The sequence below is a fragment of the Ornithodoros turicata genome, chromosome 1, assembly GCF_037126465.1.
Source record: "Ornithodoros turicata isolate Travis chromosome 1, ASM3712646v1, whole genome shotgun sequence".
Lineage (NCBI taxonomy): Eukaryota > Metazoa > Arthropoda > Arachnida > Ixodida > Argasidae > Ornithodoros > Ornithodoros turicata.
Window position 1 is genome coordinate 28,938,052 of NC_088201.1, and position 19,472 is coordinate 28,957,523.

The following is a 19,472-nucleotide window of genomic DNA, read 5'->3' on the forward strand; positions in this document are numbered from 1 at the left end:
AAACCTTACTCCAATGTGTGTAACAAATCACAAGGACGACCATTTGAGACCGTGGACATTGGGGCTTTAGTGTTCTACTGATTCTAGTATTAGCAAATAGCAAGAAAATGGTTTGTTACCTAAAGAGTTACCTCCTTAACAACACTAACTTTACTATACCACACAACTATACACATTTAGTTAAGTGTTGTGTAGTGTAGTGTAAAACTTAGCGTACGTTGTTGGACTTTCCTTCTTCCACAGCATTTCATTTTTCAGTGCTTATGGAGGCATATTGTCTTGTGTTGTTTCCATTGATTAGGACCTGAAACCTACTGTTGTACTGAAAGATATGGACCGACTAGCGCGGCTCGAACCCCAGCTCTCCCCTCGGCATAAGGCAGACAGTCCTCCACCAGTGGCTCCTGTGGTAGTTCCACCTGTGCCACCACCACCTGTAAGTGGTGGCGGAGTTCCAGGTGGCCTGGCCCCAGGGTTGCCATCCAGCACCCAGCCAGGGGTTCCCCCTCCATCCATCAGCTCTCAGCAGCAGCATGCAGGTATGTCTCTTCTTCCCAACTTTAATAGTGCACTCAATGGAACTTACCACCTTTTCTAAATTTGAGATGAGAGATTTGAAAATTGAAAAAAGGCACTGCACGTTGTGTTTGTGACTCATTTGTCACTCTCAAGCATGCCACGAGCAGTGCTGCCAAACCAAATATGTACACATTATTATCATGTATTGATTCGATGGTGGCTCACTGTGATACAATCAGAGACATGCGGAGTGCCAATAAGGAGTAAATATCTCATAACCATAGCCTTTGAGACGAGCCACCTTGTGATACCAAGCGGGACAGCTGAGACAGCCAAAGCCTTTCAAGGGTATGGGTGCACTGGTGCATCGGGAGTGACCGTGCCACTGCGGGCACGGGCGCACCAGTGCATTCGAAGGTCTCTGTTTGAATTTTTGCGCCCTGTCTTTATGGTGCTGCGGCGCTGCTTTGAGAGTGATGTTTGGCTGCTTGATACTTCTCTGGGGAACTGTGGCACCACCTGTGGGCTATTTTTACAAGTATACTAGTGATATCGCCGGAGGGTGAGCATCACCCGTGCTGCAGACTGCGGTGCAGGGAAGCCGAACGTGCAGGAGGTGCTTTGCCTGTGCTGACAAGCAACGCGGCACGTTCAGCTACGGAATGACCCCAATTCATATGTGCTGAATACGACAAAGGCTTCTGTGTACAGACATGCCTTCAAGTAGTGCCACACTCTCGTGAACCTTTGCAGACAAGTAGAAAAACACAAAACATGTTCTGTTATACATAACCAAAGCGCAAATATAAGCGATATGACTATCAAAAACTTATAGAGAATATTCGTAGGAATACTCGATAAATAAGTTTCCACAATTAATAAGGTGTGTAAGTCGTTTATGAAGCCTTACCCATTTTGGCATGCAGTTGTAATTTTTGCCCACCCTGAGAAGTTTTTTGAAATAGGTGCACATAGACAGGCTTTACTTTCAGTAATTTTGATCCAGTTCTAAGTAAAAGTGCTTTTTGTAGATATTGCCCTTTAAAATGCAGTCTGCTTGATGCTTATCATTGATTTAGTATTGTAGTGGGCCGGTTTCATGTCAGTTCAGGCAGGGAGGTCCCATCGACCTCTTGGATTTTCATTATTTTTTTATATTTAGAAGCTCATCATACATGATGACCAACAGCAGTAAAATGAATAATTTCTACGGAATAGTTCTCGCGCAAAAAAATCCAGAACATCCGACCATGAATTCGAGTGTTTCAGTTTTGCCGTGTTTGGACGCGTATATCTCCCGAGTCTTAAAAGATACTGCAGTGAAATTTTTTTATGCTTTAGTATGCCTACAGGCCAGCAGTCTGAGCGCAAATTTTGCCACGCAGGAGCAACGCTCTGTGATATAAAAAATGGCGAACATGCTCTCTCGTGCGGTTTTGTTCCAACTTCGACGCGTGATTTCTCTGACTAGATATTCCTCACTACCCTATTTGGTATCACTTCACTCAGCTTTTTATGCTCTTTCATCTGGTATATATATAGTGCGTATATCCCCTACAGGTATCTGCTGAAACAGGCAAATGGTATGTTTAAAAAAAACAAGGTTTTTGAGCGTCCGTTTCTCGAAAAGGCCCCTTTTTATTTCATTTATATTTTGCCAGGACATGGCCCGATGTTAGACCTTTCATCTTACATAAAAAAAATTCTGCTTCGTACACTGGGGATTAGCGCGTTAAAACGCGGCCCAAGCCTGCGTGCATACGTGTCGGAGCCCGGCTGCCGGTACCGCGGGATGGCGGGCCTCGTGTCGATGCTCCCTTTGTTTGAGCAAGGTTGTCTGGCCTTAGCCTTACCTGAGCTATTCGTCGGCAGACTTTTGACGTCCTGCTGAAGAAATAATTCACTTCTGGGAGTTAGTTGTTTCCAACAAAGCATCAAAATGAAATCCTACGTTGCCGTAAAGCCGTATATGAAAGACTAGGTCAAATTTAATGGTCAGCGAAGGTAAAACCTCACTCTTGCAAGCTCTGTACACAGTGATACCAATACTGTACAAATAAATATCGAGTTAGAAATTGCTTTTTCCAGGGTTCCCGCAAGTTCCTGCGAAGCTTGCTTTACTTCATTTTACGATATTTTTAAGTTATGCAGAGGGCTTTTAGCACAAAGTGCGTGTTCTGTGGTGAACTTGCAGAGCAGTACATTTCTTCTCAGAGCTAGCGAAGTGGGTGGGTTCTTGCATTTGTCATAGTTACATTAGATATGTTCAGAGCAGAGCCATACGGGAGACGCACCTAATGCACTTCGATTTCGCTCAAAACTGGACAGTAGCCATGCCTAGCGAAATACAAGCGTGCCACTGCGGAAAGCAGATTTCCATATTCACATGTGTGGTAACAGCTGGCACGGAAATGCACAGTTTTGGTGTGGTGAGCAAAGACTTCTGTCACGATTCAGCACAGTCACTGTTAGCTTCCATAGCTATTGAAGAATGTCTTAACGAAAGTTTTCCTCTTGCAGCTAATGATTTACATGTCAGATGGAGCGGCGAGCCATTTTAAAAATCGGCATAGGCTCTATGAGCTCTCCAAATCTACTTTTGCGAGCGCGACATGGCTGCTCAGGAACAGGCCACGACAAAAGTGCGTGTGACAGGACCGGTGCACAGGGTCGGTGTGACAGGAATCAAGCACCATGCCACGACACCTAACTTGCGTTCACTCGAGCAAGACGTCATCTTAGAGTCACAAGATATGATAATGTGCTTGCCAAAACACCTAACGCGCATCCATTTACTCCATGTACGGGCTGAGGCCGTGGCTTCTTTTAGAATGCAAAAGGAAAAGCAATGCGTAAACCTATACCGCATGAAAGTGGCATACAGGGTTCGCATGCATGGCAAAGCAAGACACCGGAAAGTCTAGGCCGAGTAACATTTATAGCTAGTACCGTGGACAGTGAGTGCAGAAGAGTGACGTTTCAATAGAAAGTGAGTGAAATCATTTGTCGCTGTCATTGCAAAATACTGCTTTTTCGCAGTCTTGTAAATATGTCGACATAAACTACCACTTTTGATTACACAAAGTTGTCCCTTTCTTGTACGACATCGACAGGAGGCCCGCCATCCCGCGGTACCGGCAGCCGGGCTCAGACACGTACTTACGCATACTAGGGCTGCGTTTTAACGGGCTAATCCCCAGTGTACGTCTTTTGAAGCAAAATTTTTTTACGTAAGTTGAGAGGTCTAACATCGGGCTGTGTCCTGGCAAAATATAAATGCAATAAAAAGGGGCCTTTTCGAGAAACGGAGAAAAAAAATTTCACTGCAGTATCTTTTAAGACTCGGGAGATATATGCGTCCAAACACGGCACAACTGAAACACTCGAATTTCCTGGATTTTTCTGCGCGAAAACATTTTATTGCTGTTGGCCATCATGTAGGATGAGCTTCTAGATATAAAAAAAATAATGACAATCCAAGAGGTCGATGGGACCTCCCTGCCTGAACTGACGTGAAACCGGCTAGTGTAGGAAATTTTTACATGTTGTCATTGCTCTTTCTGAGGAATTTGTAAAAGTTACCTTGTGTACTGGCTATCAGCCAACTTTTTCCTTTCCTCCACGTATCCAGCAGTGCTAGCTGCACCATCCGAGGAGCCTGTTCCCCCTCCACCTTCGGGCGTTATGAACCCATTTCCTCAACCCCAATTTGCGTACCATGACATCAATGTGCTCTCTCTCAGTGGCCTAGCACAGCATATTCAAATCAACAACCAGGTATGCTTCTCATGAGTGCACAATCGAGATTGTAACAGCATTTCTCTCTCTGACAGCTTCCACTGTTCCAAGCACATCCACAGCTGAAGCAATTTGTGCGAACTGCCATTGAGCGTGCAGTGCAAGAGTGGATGATCCCTGTGGTTGAGCGGTCACTCAAAATTGCCTTAACCACTTGTGAACAGATTGTTCGCAAGGTAATTAATATATTTTGTTTGGGTATTTTTAATTCAAGCAGATTTTGTGGAAATAGGAACATTTTTTGTGGGCAGTTCCATAAGTGAATATGTTCATGGTGTTGGGGTGTGAATAGTGAAATTTCAGCCAAAGTTACACGGTACAGAATATTTGACAGCAATTTCAAATATAAAATTATTTCTGTACAGTTGCTGTGCGTGTATGACGAAATCCATAAAAGCCTTGCTGTCATTCTGCCACAACAACTTATTGTAACGTGGCAAGCCATCTGCGGCAGTTGATACTGAAACTGTGTGCTGTGTAAAGAAGGGCACATGTGACAACATTCCATGGGTGGAAAGCAACTTCACGGCTAGTAGGTTGTAAAGAGCCCAGATGCCCATGCTGCTTTCATTTCTCTGAGATGTTCCCATTGGCAAGAACATTTGGAATTCCATGAGCCAGACAAGACACTTTTGATACTTGAATATAGATACGTACACACATTTAGCATTGAAGTTTTGGTGGTGCAACTTGCAAGTCTCTGGCTAAAAACACAAGTTCTGGCAGAGTTCTGACAAAATTTTGGCATGGTGTACATGAATAGCCAGAGAATGGCCTCCATATCGATCCAAAAATAAAACCTGAAAACTACAGTTTTCTAAAGTAAGTTGTACCATCTCCTCATTGGCGTTTTGCACAAGTTACAATGAAAGTTTTGTACAGCCCAGTGACTGAACTACTTTTCATGCATGTGGAAATGAACACACATGTAATGTAGTGCATTGGCTTGTTACCACATGTAGCATTTTCAACACACAGCAGCAGTCCACCATGAAACGTGCTTGTTTCAACAAGCTAATCTCATCCTGTTACGGAGAAAAACTTGAATGTGTTTAGCAACAAATCACTAAGTTTGGGGTAAAGTTGGAGACAATTTGCAAAAATTTAGAACTGCATTACTGATTTCGCGAATGAAAGCTATGGACGTTGTCTTGTAGGACTTTGCTCTGGATCCTGAAGAGCCTCGGCTACGCATAGCAGCACACCATATGGTGCGCAGCTTGACTGCAGGCATGGCTATGATCACCTGCAGGGATCCCATGCTCATGACCATCAGTAACAACCTGAAGGCTGCCTTCCACGCAGCATTGAGAGTGAGCAGTGTTGTGTAGTCTACTAACACTTGTCTTTGGGCTTGTTGGTACTTGTGTACTCAACGTACAGGTTGAGAATCACTGATTCTTACAGGACATTCGGTTGTGTTTGCAGATGCAAGCAGCAAACTTCCCTCAGAAGGAGCTCCTGGAACAAGCGATGACCGTTGTGGCACAGGAGAATGTGGAGCTGGCCTGCTGCTACATCCAGAAAACAGCTGTGGAGAAGGCCATCCCAGAGATTGACAAGAAGCTAAATGCTGTACGCTTTTTTATTTTGAGCTACTCTGCAAGAAGTTAACATTGTTGTTGTAGGAATATGACGTTCGCAAGAGTGCTCGAAGTGAGGGTCGCCGGTACTGCGATCCCGTGGCCCTGACGTACCAAGCTGAAAGAATGCCGGAGCAAATAAGGCTAAAGGTGGGGGCTTTTTTCGTGGAAAAGAACACCGTAAACATTGCCTTCCTTTTTTCAAGGTTGGCTGTGTCACCACTCAACAAATGGCTGTATATGAGGAGTTTGCACGCAACATCCCAGGATTCCAGCCCATATCTGAGCGTGACCAACATTCACTTTTTATACCAAAGCCAATGGTGAGTTAAATCTATGAAATCTATGAGAAAATAATGCAGAATCCCGAACTACAGGTGCGGCAGCCCTTTGGCAGTGGTGTTGATGACATGGGGCACCTTTACGACAAAGTGATTGCAGAGTTGGAGCAGCAGGTGCACAGCCTGATGAGCACAGTGGCCCCTTCCAATCCTCAGGTGGCTGCGTTGCACGTACTGCACGAGGCTGTGCTTCTTGCCCGCAATTCACGAGATGCTGTCACCGCCCTGGTGCTATTACAGAAGGTGGTCTACCCTTTCCTGCTTTTTTTTTCTTGTTTTGTTTCTCGTTGCAAAACAAAATATTCTTGCAGACAGTGGAGAGTATGGCAGAAGGACTGAGTCACCCCCTAGGTGCTGAGCCGGAGGTGGCCTTGCGTTTTCGAGAAGCACATCTTGCTGTGCTCAAGGCACTTGCTGAAGGCTATGGCCACCCCTGGGCAGCCAAGCATGTTACTCGGTTTCTCTTAGAATTACGAGAAGAGGTGCGATGGAACGTAGATGTGGTTGATCCACTTCTGCGTTCTGGTCTTCTTGTCCTTTCCACTTTTGACCTGCATTTAGCCCAGGTGAGGGGGTGTCTTGCATTGAGACATTACTTTGATGTTGTGCTGTACTGAGTCGAATGTTATGTAATTTTCTTTCAGTCAATGGAAAATGGCATGAACTACTTAGCGGTGGACTTTGCAAAACACCTAGTGCGCCTGTATTTTTCCAATGGACGGCATAGCGACTACAACTTGTCGGAATCTGACCTTGTCAACACGATAGAAACCTTGGTCCGCCTGAGTGCTCACACCAGACAGCCTTCGGAGGGTCTCTCCCAGGTATACCACATAGCATTGTGTTGCTTATTTCTAGTAAAGATTTAGCAAATTGATGTTCATTAGAAACTCTAATTTGTATTGTTGCAACAGAATATGTTCAACTACACTTGTCTACAGATGATGGATATGTTGCGTGGACCCGGTGCTGGAGAATATGGAAGTGGGATGCCTGGTACTAGTGGCCCAATGTCCATGATGCATTCAGGCATTACCCAAGCTCGTGAATATGATGATCCTCCGGGATTGCACGAGAAGACTGAAGGATTGCTACATGACTGGGTTTCTATGTACAACTCTCCAGCTGCAGGCAAGGACTCCACCAAGGCCTTCCAGATATTTGTACAGCAGGTACTTTTTGCCCTATTCTCTAGCTGTGTTCCACCTTCTAATTGAAAATGCAGAGCTCCAGTTGAACTAATCGAACATATGAACATGCGCAACAATTCACTCGAACAATATTGTCCTCGATGGAAAGTAACTGTTCTGAGGCTGGTTTTTATCGTGTTCACCAGATGCCACTGCCTTGTACTTGTGTTGCATGTCTGTGTGTGTGTAAGGAATGTAGAAGAGAATGTGAAGGGAGTGAGTAGGTGCGTTCTTTTTGAAAAAAAAAGTGCTGTACTCGTGCTATACCAGTTCTTAAGTACACACAAGGTGGAGACACAGTACTGAACCAGTTGCACTGACGCGACACCACCGGCTCCTAAAAAAGAATAAGGGAGTGCAGACCTTGTCATCTGCTACAGATCGTTTTCTTGTGTGCGGTAGCACGGTGGTGGTGTAGCCTGTTTTCTTCCGTTTGTTCACACTTTGTTTGTACTAACAATTCATAAGCGAGTATTGGGAGATTCTCGTTCCTTATAACATCCTCTTTTAACAGCGCAAATGCACACAATAATGCCCGAATAATTATTTCTGCACATGGAATGTTCTGCCTCGGATGGATAGGTGATAAAATAAGTACTAGTAATCGAGTTTCCGCACCCATGTTTTTCATCTGGATCATGTCATTCTTGCTTTTGGAGACGATACCAGTTTTCGTCACAGGTGGACATGGCAGGGTATGAAAGAGCCAGGTGACGAGCGTACACATTTATAGTTTGTGTGCGTTAACTTTGTGAATAAGAAGCATGACAGGTATTTGAAAAGAAGCACACCGAAACCTTGCTTGATGTCACAAGTAAATACTCCCCATCTTGAATGATTGTCCATTATCCGATAACACCGGGCCACAAACGAAGTACTCTGCACCATCTTGTCGTTTGCTCCTCTGCACCCTTTTGTTGCACGAGCAGTATACGTCGTGCAAGAAAATCGAACTAGTCCAGAACTAGGTCAGCACTTCCCCAAAAAGAATGGGGACTGCAGGTGCAGTGCGAGTGCATGGCAGAAATAATGCAACAGTGTTACACTCCTTGCACTAGTTCAGGAGGTGCAGGTAAAAGGAACGCAGCTATTGTGCGTAGCGGCCCCTAGTTGCGGAATGGCAGTGTTGAACATTGCGAGGACGGTGGGACATATGTTTCGTGACTCAGCGCTCGCGCTAGCTTCGAAAACGGGTTGTGCATCTTGTTCCGACGACGAATAAACCGATACGTTTTCGGCCTGCTACATTTTGGTGGCAGCGGTGGGATTCGTCTTAGTGTCATGACAGCTGAAAACTCGTCAGTACTTCAGCAATTTCTCCTACCCGACACATAATCTGGAGATGGGGACTTCGATTCCTGGGAGAAGCACTTTTTCGCCTGTGCTGCAGCTAATTCTTGGACCGACGAGCGAAAGTTACTACTCCTCCCCACTCGCCTTTGAGGACGTGCTCAACGGATTTATGACCATCTCACACCGGCGGAGAAAGAATCCTACGTGATCGCTCCGTGATGCACTGTCTGCTAGATGTTCTCCATCGGCGATGCGCATACTCGCAGTAGCGAACTTCCGCTCCCGCACCCACCGACCTGACGAATACCAGGATACATATGCGTACGATTTATTCGACACCTACGACAAAGCTTATCCTGGTTCTTCGCCGCAGATGAGAGACAGCACGGTACGAGATCAGTTTATTCTAGGCCTCGTCTCTGCCACCGGAGACAAGGTCACCTCTGCTAACCCTGCAACGCTTGCTTACGCGCTTCAAGTAGCCGCACGTCTTGCAGCTATTCGCTAACTTCCGCCAACTCCTTCCGCTGCAACGCACACAGTGGTGAACGTGTCGCAAGCCACACCCACGACAGATCTGCTGATGGGACTTGCATCAGCGATAGCTGAATTGGGCAGGAAAGTGGATGCCCTTGCCACCTCTAACGCGTCGCAGAATACACGCCCTGCGAACGTCCCAGTGTGCTACCACTGCAGCAATCTGGGCCACCTCGCAAGGTATTGTACACGGCGTCCACGACGACAAGTCCAGTCCCGGTTTCCCCCATATCCGGCAATGGGAAACTAACCGGCGTTCCTTGGGCGGCCTCACTGGGAACGCCTATACAGCAGGCCACCACTGGTAACGTGGGAGGTCCCTCAATCATGATTACCGGCGCCGTTGAAGGTTCGCCGGTTAGGATGCTGCTAGACTCAGGATCCAGTGTGACAATCCTCAACTACGATATCTGGCGGCAACTGCCGAGGCGTTCCCCGACCCAAGCGACTCTTCCCCAGCCTGTTTACGACCTCAATGGTAACCCATTGGACGTCGCGGGAGTTTATGACCTGAAGATATCTGTCCCGGGAACCACCACTACCTTTCGACCTGTTTTCGTTGTCCGTGGTATACCGCGTGACTGCATTCTCGGTGTAGACTTCCTCGTCAGACACCGTTGCATCATCGACTTCGACGTTCGCACCCTCAGGACTCGCTCGCCAACACAAACAGAACCACAGGGAATCGTACGTCGGCCCCTGGACCTCTGCTTCACGGTCGCTACTGTACTGCAGCCTCATACGCAGCACTTCCTGGATGTGAAGATTCCGGCTGCTGAGTCCCTGTCGCTCTGTGGCGCAGCCGTTCTCGAGCCAAGACCAGATCCGTTAGTTGAATGAGGCCCCTTGGTAAGTCATCGGAGAGCAGATGCCAGCGTAGTGTAATTGGATAACGCATTCGACCGGCAATCGAGAGATGCATGGTTCGATTCCCACCGCTGTCTGGGTTTTTTGACGATTGCCATACTTCAATTGAGATTGCCTCTGCCCGACTCAAGGCTGTGGGTTTGGTCTCGGCCAAGGATGCCAGCAATTTGGCGGCAGTGTACAAGTTGCTTAGATATGCAGTTTTTCACAAGGGACATTACATTAAATACAGTGTGCCGTGTGCTGAGTTTTCGGTGCACATTAAAGAACCCTCAGGTGCACAAAATTAATCCACTGAACGATCGCAGTTTTCTCACGACGTAAAGCCACAAATTATCATTATCAACTGGCCGCGTCCGCCTATGCACCAGCACGGAAGCTCACGGCCTCGTGCTGCTGGCGTGTCAGGGACATGTGCAAGACCATTACTTATAAAGGCAGTACTTGTGTCAGAGGAAAGAGGAGCACGGAACAAGCCGCTGGCGTACCACGACCGGTGCTGGACTGTCGTGGCTCAGAAAGGTGTCGCTGGTGGATGCCAGAGGAGGACCGTTGCGAAGCTGTAAGGCGGGATCCCATAACAAGCGACCTCGTTACAGATTCTGTCGCGGGTGCAGGTACTCGATCCATTTGCGAGGCAGCAGTAGCTAGTGACAAAACTACATTCGTGAGAGAAAAATACATACTTTTTAATGGATTGTGCAGCATATTAGTCTCAAATATCATAACATTTGGATTGAACCACTGCGGGAACATAAAGAGAGAGATAAATTTACACTACTGTTATTTTGTTATGATACGTATATATGTGTCTGTGGTGGAGCTGTAGTTACCACACAATATGCAAGAGATTTTGGTCACACGCGATAACAGTAGATTCAAACTGCTGCTTCCCACCTACAAGCTCGAAATTTCATTTTAATAAAGTTGGCTTGCCCCCACATCTCTATCTTTTATCATTCGCTTCAATTACTACATGTCGCCAAATCTAGCGGACTTTGGTTGTCCGTGGGCACATTATATACAAATAAAACTTGAAGCTTGGCAAGCGGTGGGCAACGGTCTTTGGCGACAAATATCTATGGGAAGTAGATACAAGATTTTGTAGCCGCTTGTAGCGTATTATGGGATCCGGGCTTTAGGTAGCATGATGTAGCGAAGGTCACCGTGGCGTGCTGAGAGTGGTGCGAGGCGGGAGCAGCGCCATAAAATGTCAGACCATTGAATGGGCATTGAGCATCGCTGCCTAATGAGTCCTCGGAGGACTGAGGCACCATACCTCCTGCAATGGCTTTCGAAGTGGTCCTTGGATGGTCTTAAGTTGATGTAAAATTTGGTAAAATTGTTCGTGAAAAGCAATTACATCAGTTATAAACAGAGATACAAATGCTCCTGTTTTGTTTCATAGATGAATTTGCAAGGCATCTTGAAGACAGACGACCATATAACCAGATTCTTTCGACTAAGCACGGAAATGTGTGTGGAGCACTGCTACAGGGCTCTGCTGGAGCAAACGCCTGCCACAGCTACTCTAGTGCGCACAAAGTGCTTCACCACACTTGACGCTTATGTGCGTCTTATTGCCCTTCTGGTCAAGCTCAGTGGTGATGCAAACAACCCTACCACCAAAGTCAACCTTCTCAACAAGGTAACTCATCCCTTTTTTTTTTTTTTTGCCACATTTACCACAGGATCATTATTGGTTACAAATAAATATTATTTTGAAATGGCACGTATTAATGGCACTTTGTGGCAGCGCCTGTCTGTCATTTATGACTAGAAAGTTCTCTGTTTTACCATATTGCTGCTTAAATGCGCTTATTAACAAACCATAATGTGGTGGGAGTACTCGCAATCTGCATTCCAGAAATGTTATTTCCTACCTGGCTTAAGTAACTTTATGCAGGACACAACTCAAACAACCAGCTGCAAAATCTGTCCAGCTTAATTGTCAACAAGAAATATGCCTGCATGTATGCACATGATTTGGCTACACAGAGCTCATCTTTCATTAGACTTTGTCTTGATAGTGTAGGCATAGTGGACTAAACTAATGGGCAGTGGGCTCTCACAGTACTGCTGGTGTTTCCCATGGCAGGTCGTGCTGTCACTGCATGTGACTTAAATGGAAGGGCATCAAGTCCTTTTTGTCTCGCACACATGACCTGCACTACAGGGATCTAAGCAAAAATTGTTGCAGTGCTTTAATCCACCGAGTGATCATTGAATGACTTGAATGTTGGACATTCAATTTGTACATTTTGTAAAGGTCTGGCCAATGCAACAAGGGACAAGCAAATGAGCTTATGCTGTCTCCTACTTGCTTTTGTCCCCTAATTTTTGTTGTGCTAGTAAGTTGGGAATGATCAGTGATGATGTCCTTTTGCACACAAAATGTGATCCCCAGGCAGAGGCCCACTCGAGATGGCAGAGCAAATGCAAATATTGTGCTATATTTAGTAAACATTAGAAAAAATATTTTGGCAGGTAACACTTCCCCATTGTATCATTTTGGAAACTCACTTTTGCAAATTATATCCACCAAGAAAACTATACTGGTGGTGCTGAATATCCTGCAAGGAGGAAATCAACCATCATAATTACTCTGTTGCTTCTGGTCACAACACCAGCATTTAAAAACCACGCAGGTGCTGGGCATTGTGGCAGGGGTTCTCCTGCATGACCATGAAGCCCGCGGACTGGACTTTCAGCAGTTGCCTTACCATCGTATGTTCATCATGCTGTTCCTGGAGTTGAGTGCCCCTGAACCTGTCCTGGAGGCCATCAGTTTTCATGTCCTCATGGCTTTCTGCAACACTCTTCATGTACTACAGCCCTGCAAGGCGCCAGCTTTTGCTTACGCCTGGCTGGAGCTGGTGTCTCATCGTGTGTTCCTGGGTCGGGTCTTGGCACTAACACCACAACAAAAAGCATGGGGCATGTTTGCGCAGCTGCTCAATGACTTGTTCAAGTACTTGGCACCTTTCCTTCGCAATGTTGATCTCGAAAAGCCCATTCAGCTCCTGTATAAGGTGAGTACTGTTAAGAATGATGTTTTTGGAATCACTGAATTCGCCAAGTTTGTGTGCCATATCGTGATTCATGAAATTACACCAAGCTATTGTATGAGGGTGATTCAAATGAAAACTGCAAATGAATTTCTACTAACTGTATACTACATGTGGGTGAAATTACATGTAATTGTGGATGGATTGTGAGTGGTTGAGAAGGCCTTCCATGAACACAGGTAGAGTAGTCATGTGCGTCAGTGCTCCAACTGCATTAATGTGTACAACAATCCATCTGACTGCATTCTGCACATAATTGACGTCACACTACCTCAGTACTGAGGGAAGCATCTCGGAGCTTCCTTAAATGAGTCCACTGTGCCTCACCCCCTCAGATATCTGGCCACTAACCAATATTTCTTTGACAGAGCTCATGAGCAGTGCATGTTAGCAGATATGCCCCATGTACCTGTCCTGTGTACAACTACAATGTTGCTACATATTACAAGTTTTCGTGCTCTCTTGCAACTTCAATTGAATGGGACTTGAATTTCACAGTTGGTATGTTCTGTTTGATTGATGATTGTGCCTGACCTTTGTGTGTTTCTCCAGAGAGCAACGAGGTGACTCTTCCACAACGTTGCCACAGTGGCCACTTTGTGCATTGTACATATTTCAGCATATCATGCTGAGACTGTCAACCACACATTGACTGATACGTTGGCCTTGTATGTCTCCTCAAAAGCACATTAACTCTAGCAGACAACCCCATTTGGTCCAATCTACTTTGTTTATGGGCATCAGCCCATTAGCAACATGGACAGTGCACTACCATACCAGCAGGGCATGGACAACATCACCACCCTTGCGGAAGCCATATCTTGAATGGAATACAGCATCTTCAATCAACAAGCTGCCACCACAGTCCACTACGCAGAAAGTCACCATGATGCCTAGTTGAACAGTAACATTATAGTGTGGTTCTGAGTATGAATTTGTAAGCCCAGCCTCTGCAAAAAGAACAGTCTCTGTTCGAAATGTACTGGCCTCAGTGGGTACGTTTGTTGCGGGTTCCGAATCCAGCGGAGGAGGCCAACAACTTGGTGGCAGGGTACAAGTTGCTTTGATGTGCTGTTTTCCGCAAGGGACATCAAATATGGTGTTCCGTGTGTTGAGATTTCAGCGCACAAGAACCCTCAGGTGGGCAAAATTAATCGACAGACCGACCACTGTGGCTTGCTCATGATCACAGTTGTCGCGCGATGTAAAGCCACAAATAGCTATTAATTATGTTAGAAACATTGGCATCCTGAGGCTCTTCCTTTAATACAGTCTCTGCAAGAGGTTGATATGCCACCACGTCAGCCATTATTGCTTTGCTTGTTCGATTGAATTTTCATCATTCACCACGTTGCGGACATCAACTACCTTAGAAAGCAGTGACCCACCTTTGAACTAACTCAGACAGCATACATCTGCCGAAAGCCTTACATTTCTGAAGCATCACTGGAGTCACCTCTGTTGGCTAGGGTGGCTCAAACTTTGCCAGGAAGGGAGATGAGAGACAGAATCATTATCCCGAGCTTCAACCTGCACATTGGCTGAATAGTCTTGAAATAAATCATTTGTTCTCTCTACTACCTCATCTCTGCCTAACAATATATGTAGCTTCAGTATGTGTGTACAGCAGCCCCTCTTTCATGCAGGGAACATTACGAGTGCTATTGGTGCTGCTGCATGACTTTCCGGAGTTTCTGTGCGACTACCACTATGGATTTTGCGATCTCATCCCAGCCAACTGCATTCAAATGCGTAACCTGATTCTGAGTGCCTTTCCGCGACACATGCGTCTCCCAGATCCCTTTACTCCTAACCTCAAAGTGGAGGCCCTCCCCGAGATTACGCAAGCTCCTCGTGTACTCACAAACTTTGCATCTGTCATCCAGCCTCAAAGCTTCAAAAAGGTAATGCTATTACGCATCATCCCAATGATGTGCTACAAAATGAATTTCTTCTGTCCTCGCAGGATTTGGATTCCTATATCAAGACTCGTGCCCCTGTTACATTCCTTTCTGAGCTGCGTAGCAGTCTGCAGGCTACAACTGAACCAGGAATGAGGTACAATGTGCCCCTGATGAATGCCCTGGTGTTATATGTCGGCACCCAAGCTATAGCCTATATCCAGAGCAAAGGCCTCACTCCGAGCATGAGCACCATCACTCACTCTTCTCACATGGATATTTTCCAGAACCTTGCTGTTGATCTTGACACTGAAGGTAGGTTATAAGTTCTCATTTTGCTTGCCTAACGATCCTCTCACCTGTAGGACGGTACTTATTCCTCAATGCGATAGCAAACCAGCTGCGTTACCCCAACAGTCATACTCATTACTTCAGTTGCACTCTTCTCTACCTCTTTGCCGAGGCCAACACAGAAGCCATCCAAGAGCAGATCACCAGGTATTTTTATGATTTTCCAACTTTATTAGCTGTGGTTACCTGTGTGCAAGGATGCAATGCCGCAAATTTTGGCCCATTACCTGGCCCATCCAAGTGGGATGTGTGTTTTAGTTTGGAAACTTGTTGGTACGCAGGGTTCTTCTGGAACGCCTCATAGTAAATCGCCCGCATCCTTGGGGCCTGCTGGTAACCTTCATTGACCTCATCAAGAACCCCACCTTCAAATTCTGGAATCATGAGTTTGTACGCTGTGCTCCAGAAATTGAAAAGTAAGTGACTATCATCACTGTCTGCTTTTGTTGAGGACAAAATTGACTTCCTTTTCCTAACTATCGTATTGAGTGGACCATTTGAAAGACTCATTATGTTGGCAGTTAGTTCCCGTTTTGAATTAGCTTTAGAATGTAGCTTTAAAGGGACCATGAAAGGAAATTTGACAAACCTACGATCATTTTCAATTTGTTTCTCAGTACTAAAGCATTCACCCTGTGAAATATGAACGGTGGCTGCTACGACCCGCCTGCGTGGCGAACTGGTCACAACATCATACACAGAGGATGTTGCCCATTTACGCAGGGTCTTTTGCGAGCAAATTGCAAAGTCTGCAAGCAAGCTTGTAAACTTCTGCATGAAATATGTTTTAATTTGTCCTGGAGCTAAGATCGTATCTAATCGTTGACACAGAATCCTACCAGAAGTGTAATGTACCCGTTGATTGTCAGCACGTTTACCGGAGTACGTTTTCCTCTCTGAGCTTGTTCTTCATCAGAAAATGTCTCTGCTGGTGGCCTTTTGGGAGCTGCTGCGTACGGAACCATTCCTAGACGCTGTGTGTCGCATAATCTCTTCCTCAATCACTGGCAATTTGCATTTCGGCATATTTCTACAGATGCAGATATACGACGTTGTTGTCCAAACCGAAACCATGCACCCACGTGGTCCCGCATGGTATGTGCTCCTGGTCGTCCACAATTGAGCCTCTGTATGCAATAAGGGGATAAGTTGAAAAATCCCAAACAGATAAAACTGCAAGTGAATGCAGATGAGTTTCCTCGAATATCGCAAATGCAAAATGTGTAACATATATGCATGTGTCTACTCAACAGGCATGTCCCGTTAGCATCGTTTCTGGGTGTGTGACTTAGCAGAATTGAACAAAACCTAGGAGCATGACATATCCCCTTTTTTCATATAACACCGCACGCACAGGGTTTTCGCACAGAAAGAGACAGTTTTCACGAGTCGGACTTTCATGGTGACGCCAGGATGGGCGAAGTTACCATTGTGCATTGGAACAGACTAGATCGTGATTATGGTGCTGCTAAACGGGCACAATCTTGAAAATAATGTCCTGTATGGCCAGCAAAATATGACTTATTAGCTTAGTGCATGTTTTTCCGATTAGAACGCTCAATAGCACTCCTGACACGGTCACGTGAGGTAGGAAGAACATGTTTTTCTAATGGAAGTCGAAGTTCATTTCCGCATCGTAGCAAAATTTAAGCTACACCATTTGGATGCGTGTGTAGAAAAGGGGCCTGATCTGGCTGTCCATCACACAGACACGCACGCATTTCCCGTTTCTTACCCTCCTACAGCGAGTCAATAAATTGCAATACGGTCCTAAATTTTCTTTGACAGCTACATACTGATATGTAGATGTCATTGCAACAAAAACACTAAGGGTACAGTCAAACTCCTTTACAACGAAACTCAGGGGACAGCAAAAAAAATTCGCAGTAAAGGTATTTTCGTTAAAAAGGATGTCCATTATTGGACCTATAGGCTCCAGCGGGACCGCAAAAAAAATTTGCTGTAGTGGTATTTTCGTTAAAAAGGTGTTCGCTATAAAGGAGTTTGACTGTATAATTGGACTTATCCCCTTATTGCATAGAGAGGTTAAATTGGCTCAGAGGACTGGAGGTTGATGACTTAAGCGAAGGGATGTATCTGGCGATCACGCCCAGTTATTTTTGTGTGGTAACTGCACCCCTGGTGCACTGAATACAGTTGAAAGTCGATGTGTGTATGATAGTGAGGGATCATGAGAACCGTTTCGGGCAGAGTACTCAAAATTAGCAAAAATCATTTCATGGTCCCTTTAAACCAAATTAGGTTGAAGCGGCAGCCTCAGGTCTGTGTGAAATACCAGCAGCTCCTGACCTGAGCCTTCTGCTTCAGTCTACTTTCACTGGACACCTATGTGCCTGTGCATGAGAGGTAAACAGAGAGAGACGTTTAAAAGGAGTAGAAGGGTGCTGACTAGCTGGTGCATGACTGCAAAGAGGACGGTACCTGAGACAAGGAAGAAACACACGCACAAAATTTCTCAAGCACAGCAAAATTTAATGGACGACAAACCCCTATACCCAGTAGAACCTCACTAATTCGATCTCCCTTAATTTGAAGGATTCCTGCAGTCGCGTCTTCGCGCGTTGCAATCTGACCGCATAATTTGAAGAAAACTGACCTGTATCCCGCTTGATCCTTAAGTTTCCTACCGAACTCCGTCATCTACCATCGGCTTCCAACCCACGCAATGACCTGCCATAAAAACCATGTGCATTCTCCCTTGCTGACTTCCCTTTCCCAGCCACCAATCACGCAGCGCTGCTCGCGCTTCCTCACCTTCCTGGAGCCAGAGTCCCAGCTGTGCCATTACGCATTACAAGGACCACATTTTGGCTTGCTTTTGTTTTGTGCGCTCGTTGAGTTCCACTTCGAAGTCTGCTTCTTGCCTGTGGGCTGTGGAGACATCCCACAGAGGGCATGGTGGAGTACAAGATGTTGAGGATGAAAGAAAGTGGTAATCATCGTAGCCGTGAGGTCTGCAACATGCTGTAAGTTCCTGCCAGTGATGCAAGGGCTTTCGAAGAGTACGGCAGGATGGAAGACACAGAACAGACCTGTGCTGCAACTCTCGCGGGGGGCATCATTCTCAACATGGCTCATGCAAGTGAACTGAGTGACAACGGCTGCGACGAGCCTGCCTGCACGCCGTTGTTTTCGGAGATGCAGAATCAGAATGTTGCACGCAACTTTTTATAAGCTAACTGAACGAATGAACGGTGACGTGCGATATCAATTTCTGAAAGCGAGAGACTAAGATAAGCGAGTTTTTCAGCAAATAAATGTATTTTCCTTCACCATGTGCCCAGGTTCGCTTAATTCCAACGCCCACTTAGTTAGAAATGTTTTCGATGTCCAGACGACTTGGAATTAACGAGGTTCTACCGTATAGGGGTAATAGGAATAAGGAAAGGTTTGCTTATGCAATTATCAAAAAGTTGTATTCATTTCGTTGGTTCTAGGTAAAACAAATTGTCGTTGTTTTCTTCCGTTTTTCGTGGCTGTACTGTAAATCACCGCAAACCGCTTGTACCCTGTAACCAGTCCATGGTTTATTGTATCCCTTTTGAGGATGGTATGTGTTATGTAGGCCAGACGGGACGGTGTTTGAATGACAGTCTCCGCGAACACCAGCTTAACACTGAAAAGAAGCCATATTTCGAGTGAACTCAGTGTCTACCAACCTGGAATTGTCAGGAAATTTGCCATAAGCAGCTGAAGTCAGGGAAAATCACAGTCAAGTGCTGTGACGATTCACAGTGGTTGAGCGGCCACGCCACAGCAACGTTGTCGCGACTAGCAGTTTGCCAATACGACAAGCCCAGAGGCAGAAAAGTAGGGCAACCTTACTAATACTTAATAAATGATCTGTATCGAAATGTAGCAGCAGGTACAAGCTCCCAGTGAGGCTTGTGCACATGACGTGGAGCCACGTGACATGGGAGAACATGGGGATGCGTCACAGGAGTCTTACTGCGTGTTTTTTTCCAATTTTCTCTCGTAATAGCACGACAACTCACGGCATGCC

General features: G+C 45.8%; 1 protein-coding gene across 2 annotated transcripts in view; it reads left to right on the top strand.

Annotated features, from left to right (window-relative positions):
• The window catches only part of LOC135377804 (CCR4-NOT transcription complex subunit 1-like), a 78,747-nt gene that overhangs the window by 51,960 nt on the left and 7,315 nt on the right, over positions 1-19,472 (top strand). Inside the window, exons 27-44 of one of the 2 annotated variants that reach the window (XM_064610493.1) lie at positions 302-539; positions 4,121-4,296; positions 4,353-4,493; positions 5,475-5,630; positions 5,746-5,892; positions 5,946-6,050; positions 6,107-6,223; positions 6,278-6,484; positions 6,553-6,807; positions 6,886-7,065; positions 7,156-7,413; positions 11,537-11,776; positions 12,759-13,160; positions 14,843-15,100; positions 15,163-15,412; positions 15,463-15,595; positions 15,730-15,864; positions 18,189-18,741. In XM_064610493.1, coding sequence (XP_064466563.1) covers positions 302-539; positions 4,121-4,296; positions 4,353-4,493; positions 5,475-5,630; positions 5,746-5,892; positions 5,946-6,050; positions 6,107-6,223; positions 6,278-6,484; positions 6,553-6,807; positions 6,886-7,065; positions 7,156-7,413; positions 11,537-11,776; positions 12,759-13,160; positions 14,843-15,100; positions 15,163-15,412; positions 15,463-15,595; positions 15,730-15,864; positions 18,189-18,405 — 3,615 coding nt within the window. In that variant the 3' untranslated portion in view covers positions 18,406-18,741. Of the gene's footprint in view, positions 1-301; positions 540-4,120; positions 4,297-4,352; positions 4,494-5,474; positions 5,631-5,745; positions 5,893-5,945; positions 6,051-6,106; positions 6,224-6,277; positions 6,485-6,552; positions 6,808-6,885; positions 7,066-7,155; positions 7,414-11,536; positions 11,777-12,758; positions 13,161-14,842; positions 15,101-15,162; positions 15,413-15,462; positions 15,596-15,729; positions 15,865-18,188; positions 18,742-19,472 lie in introns of those variants that run through there. The other variant, XM_064610494.1, reaches the window with a different exon arrangement.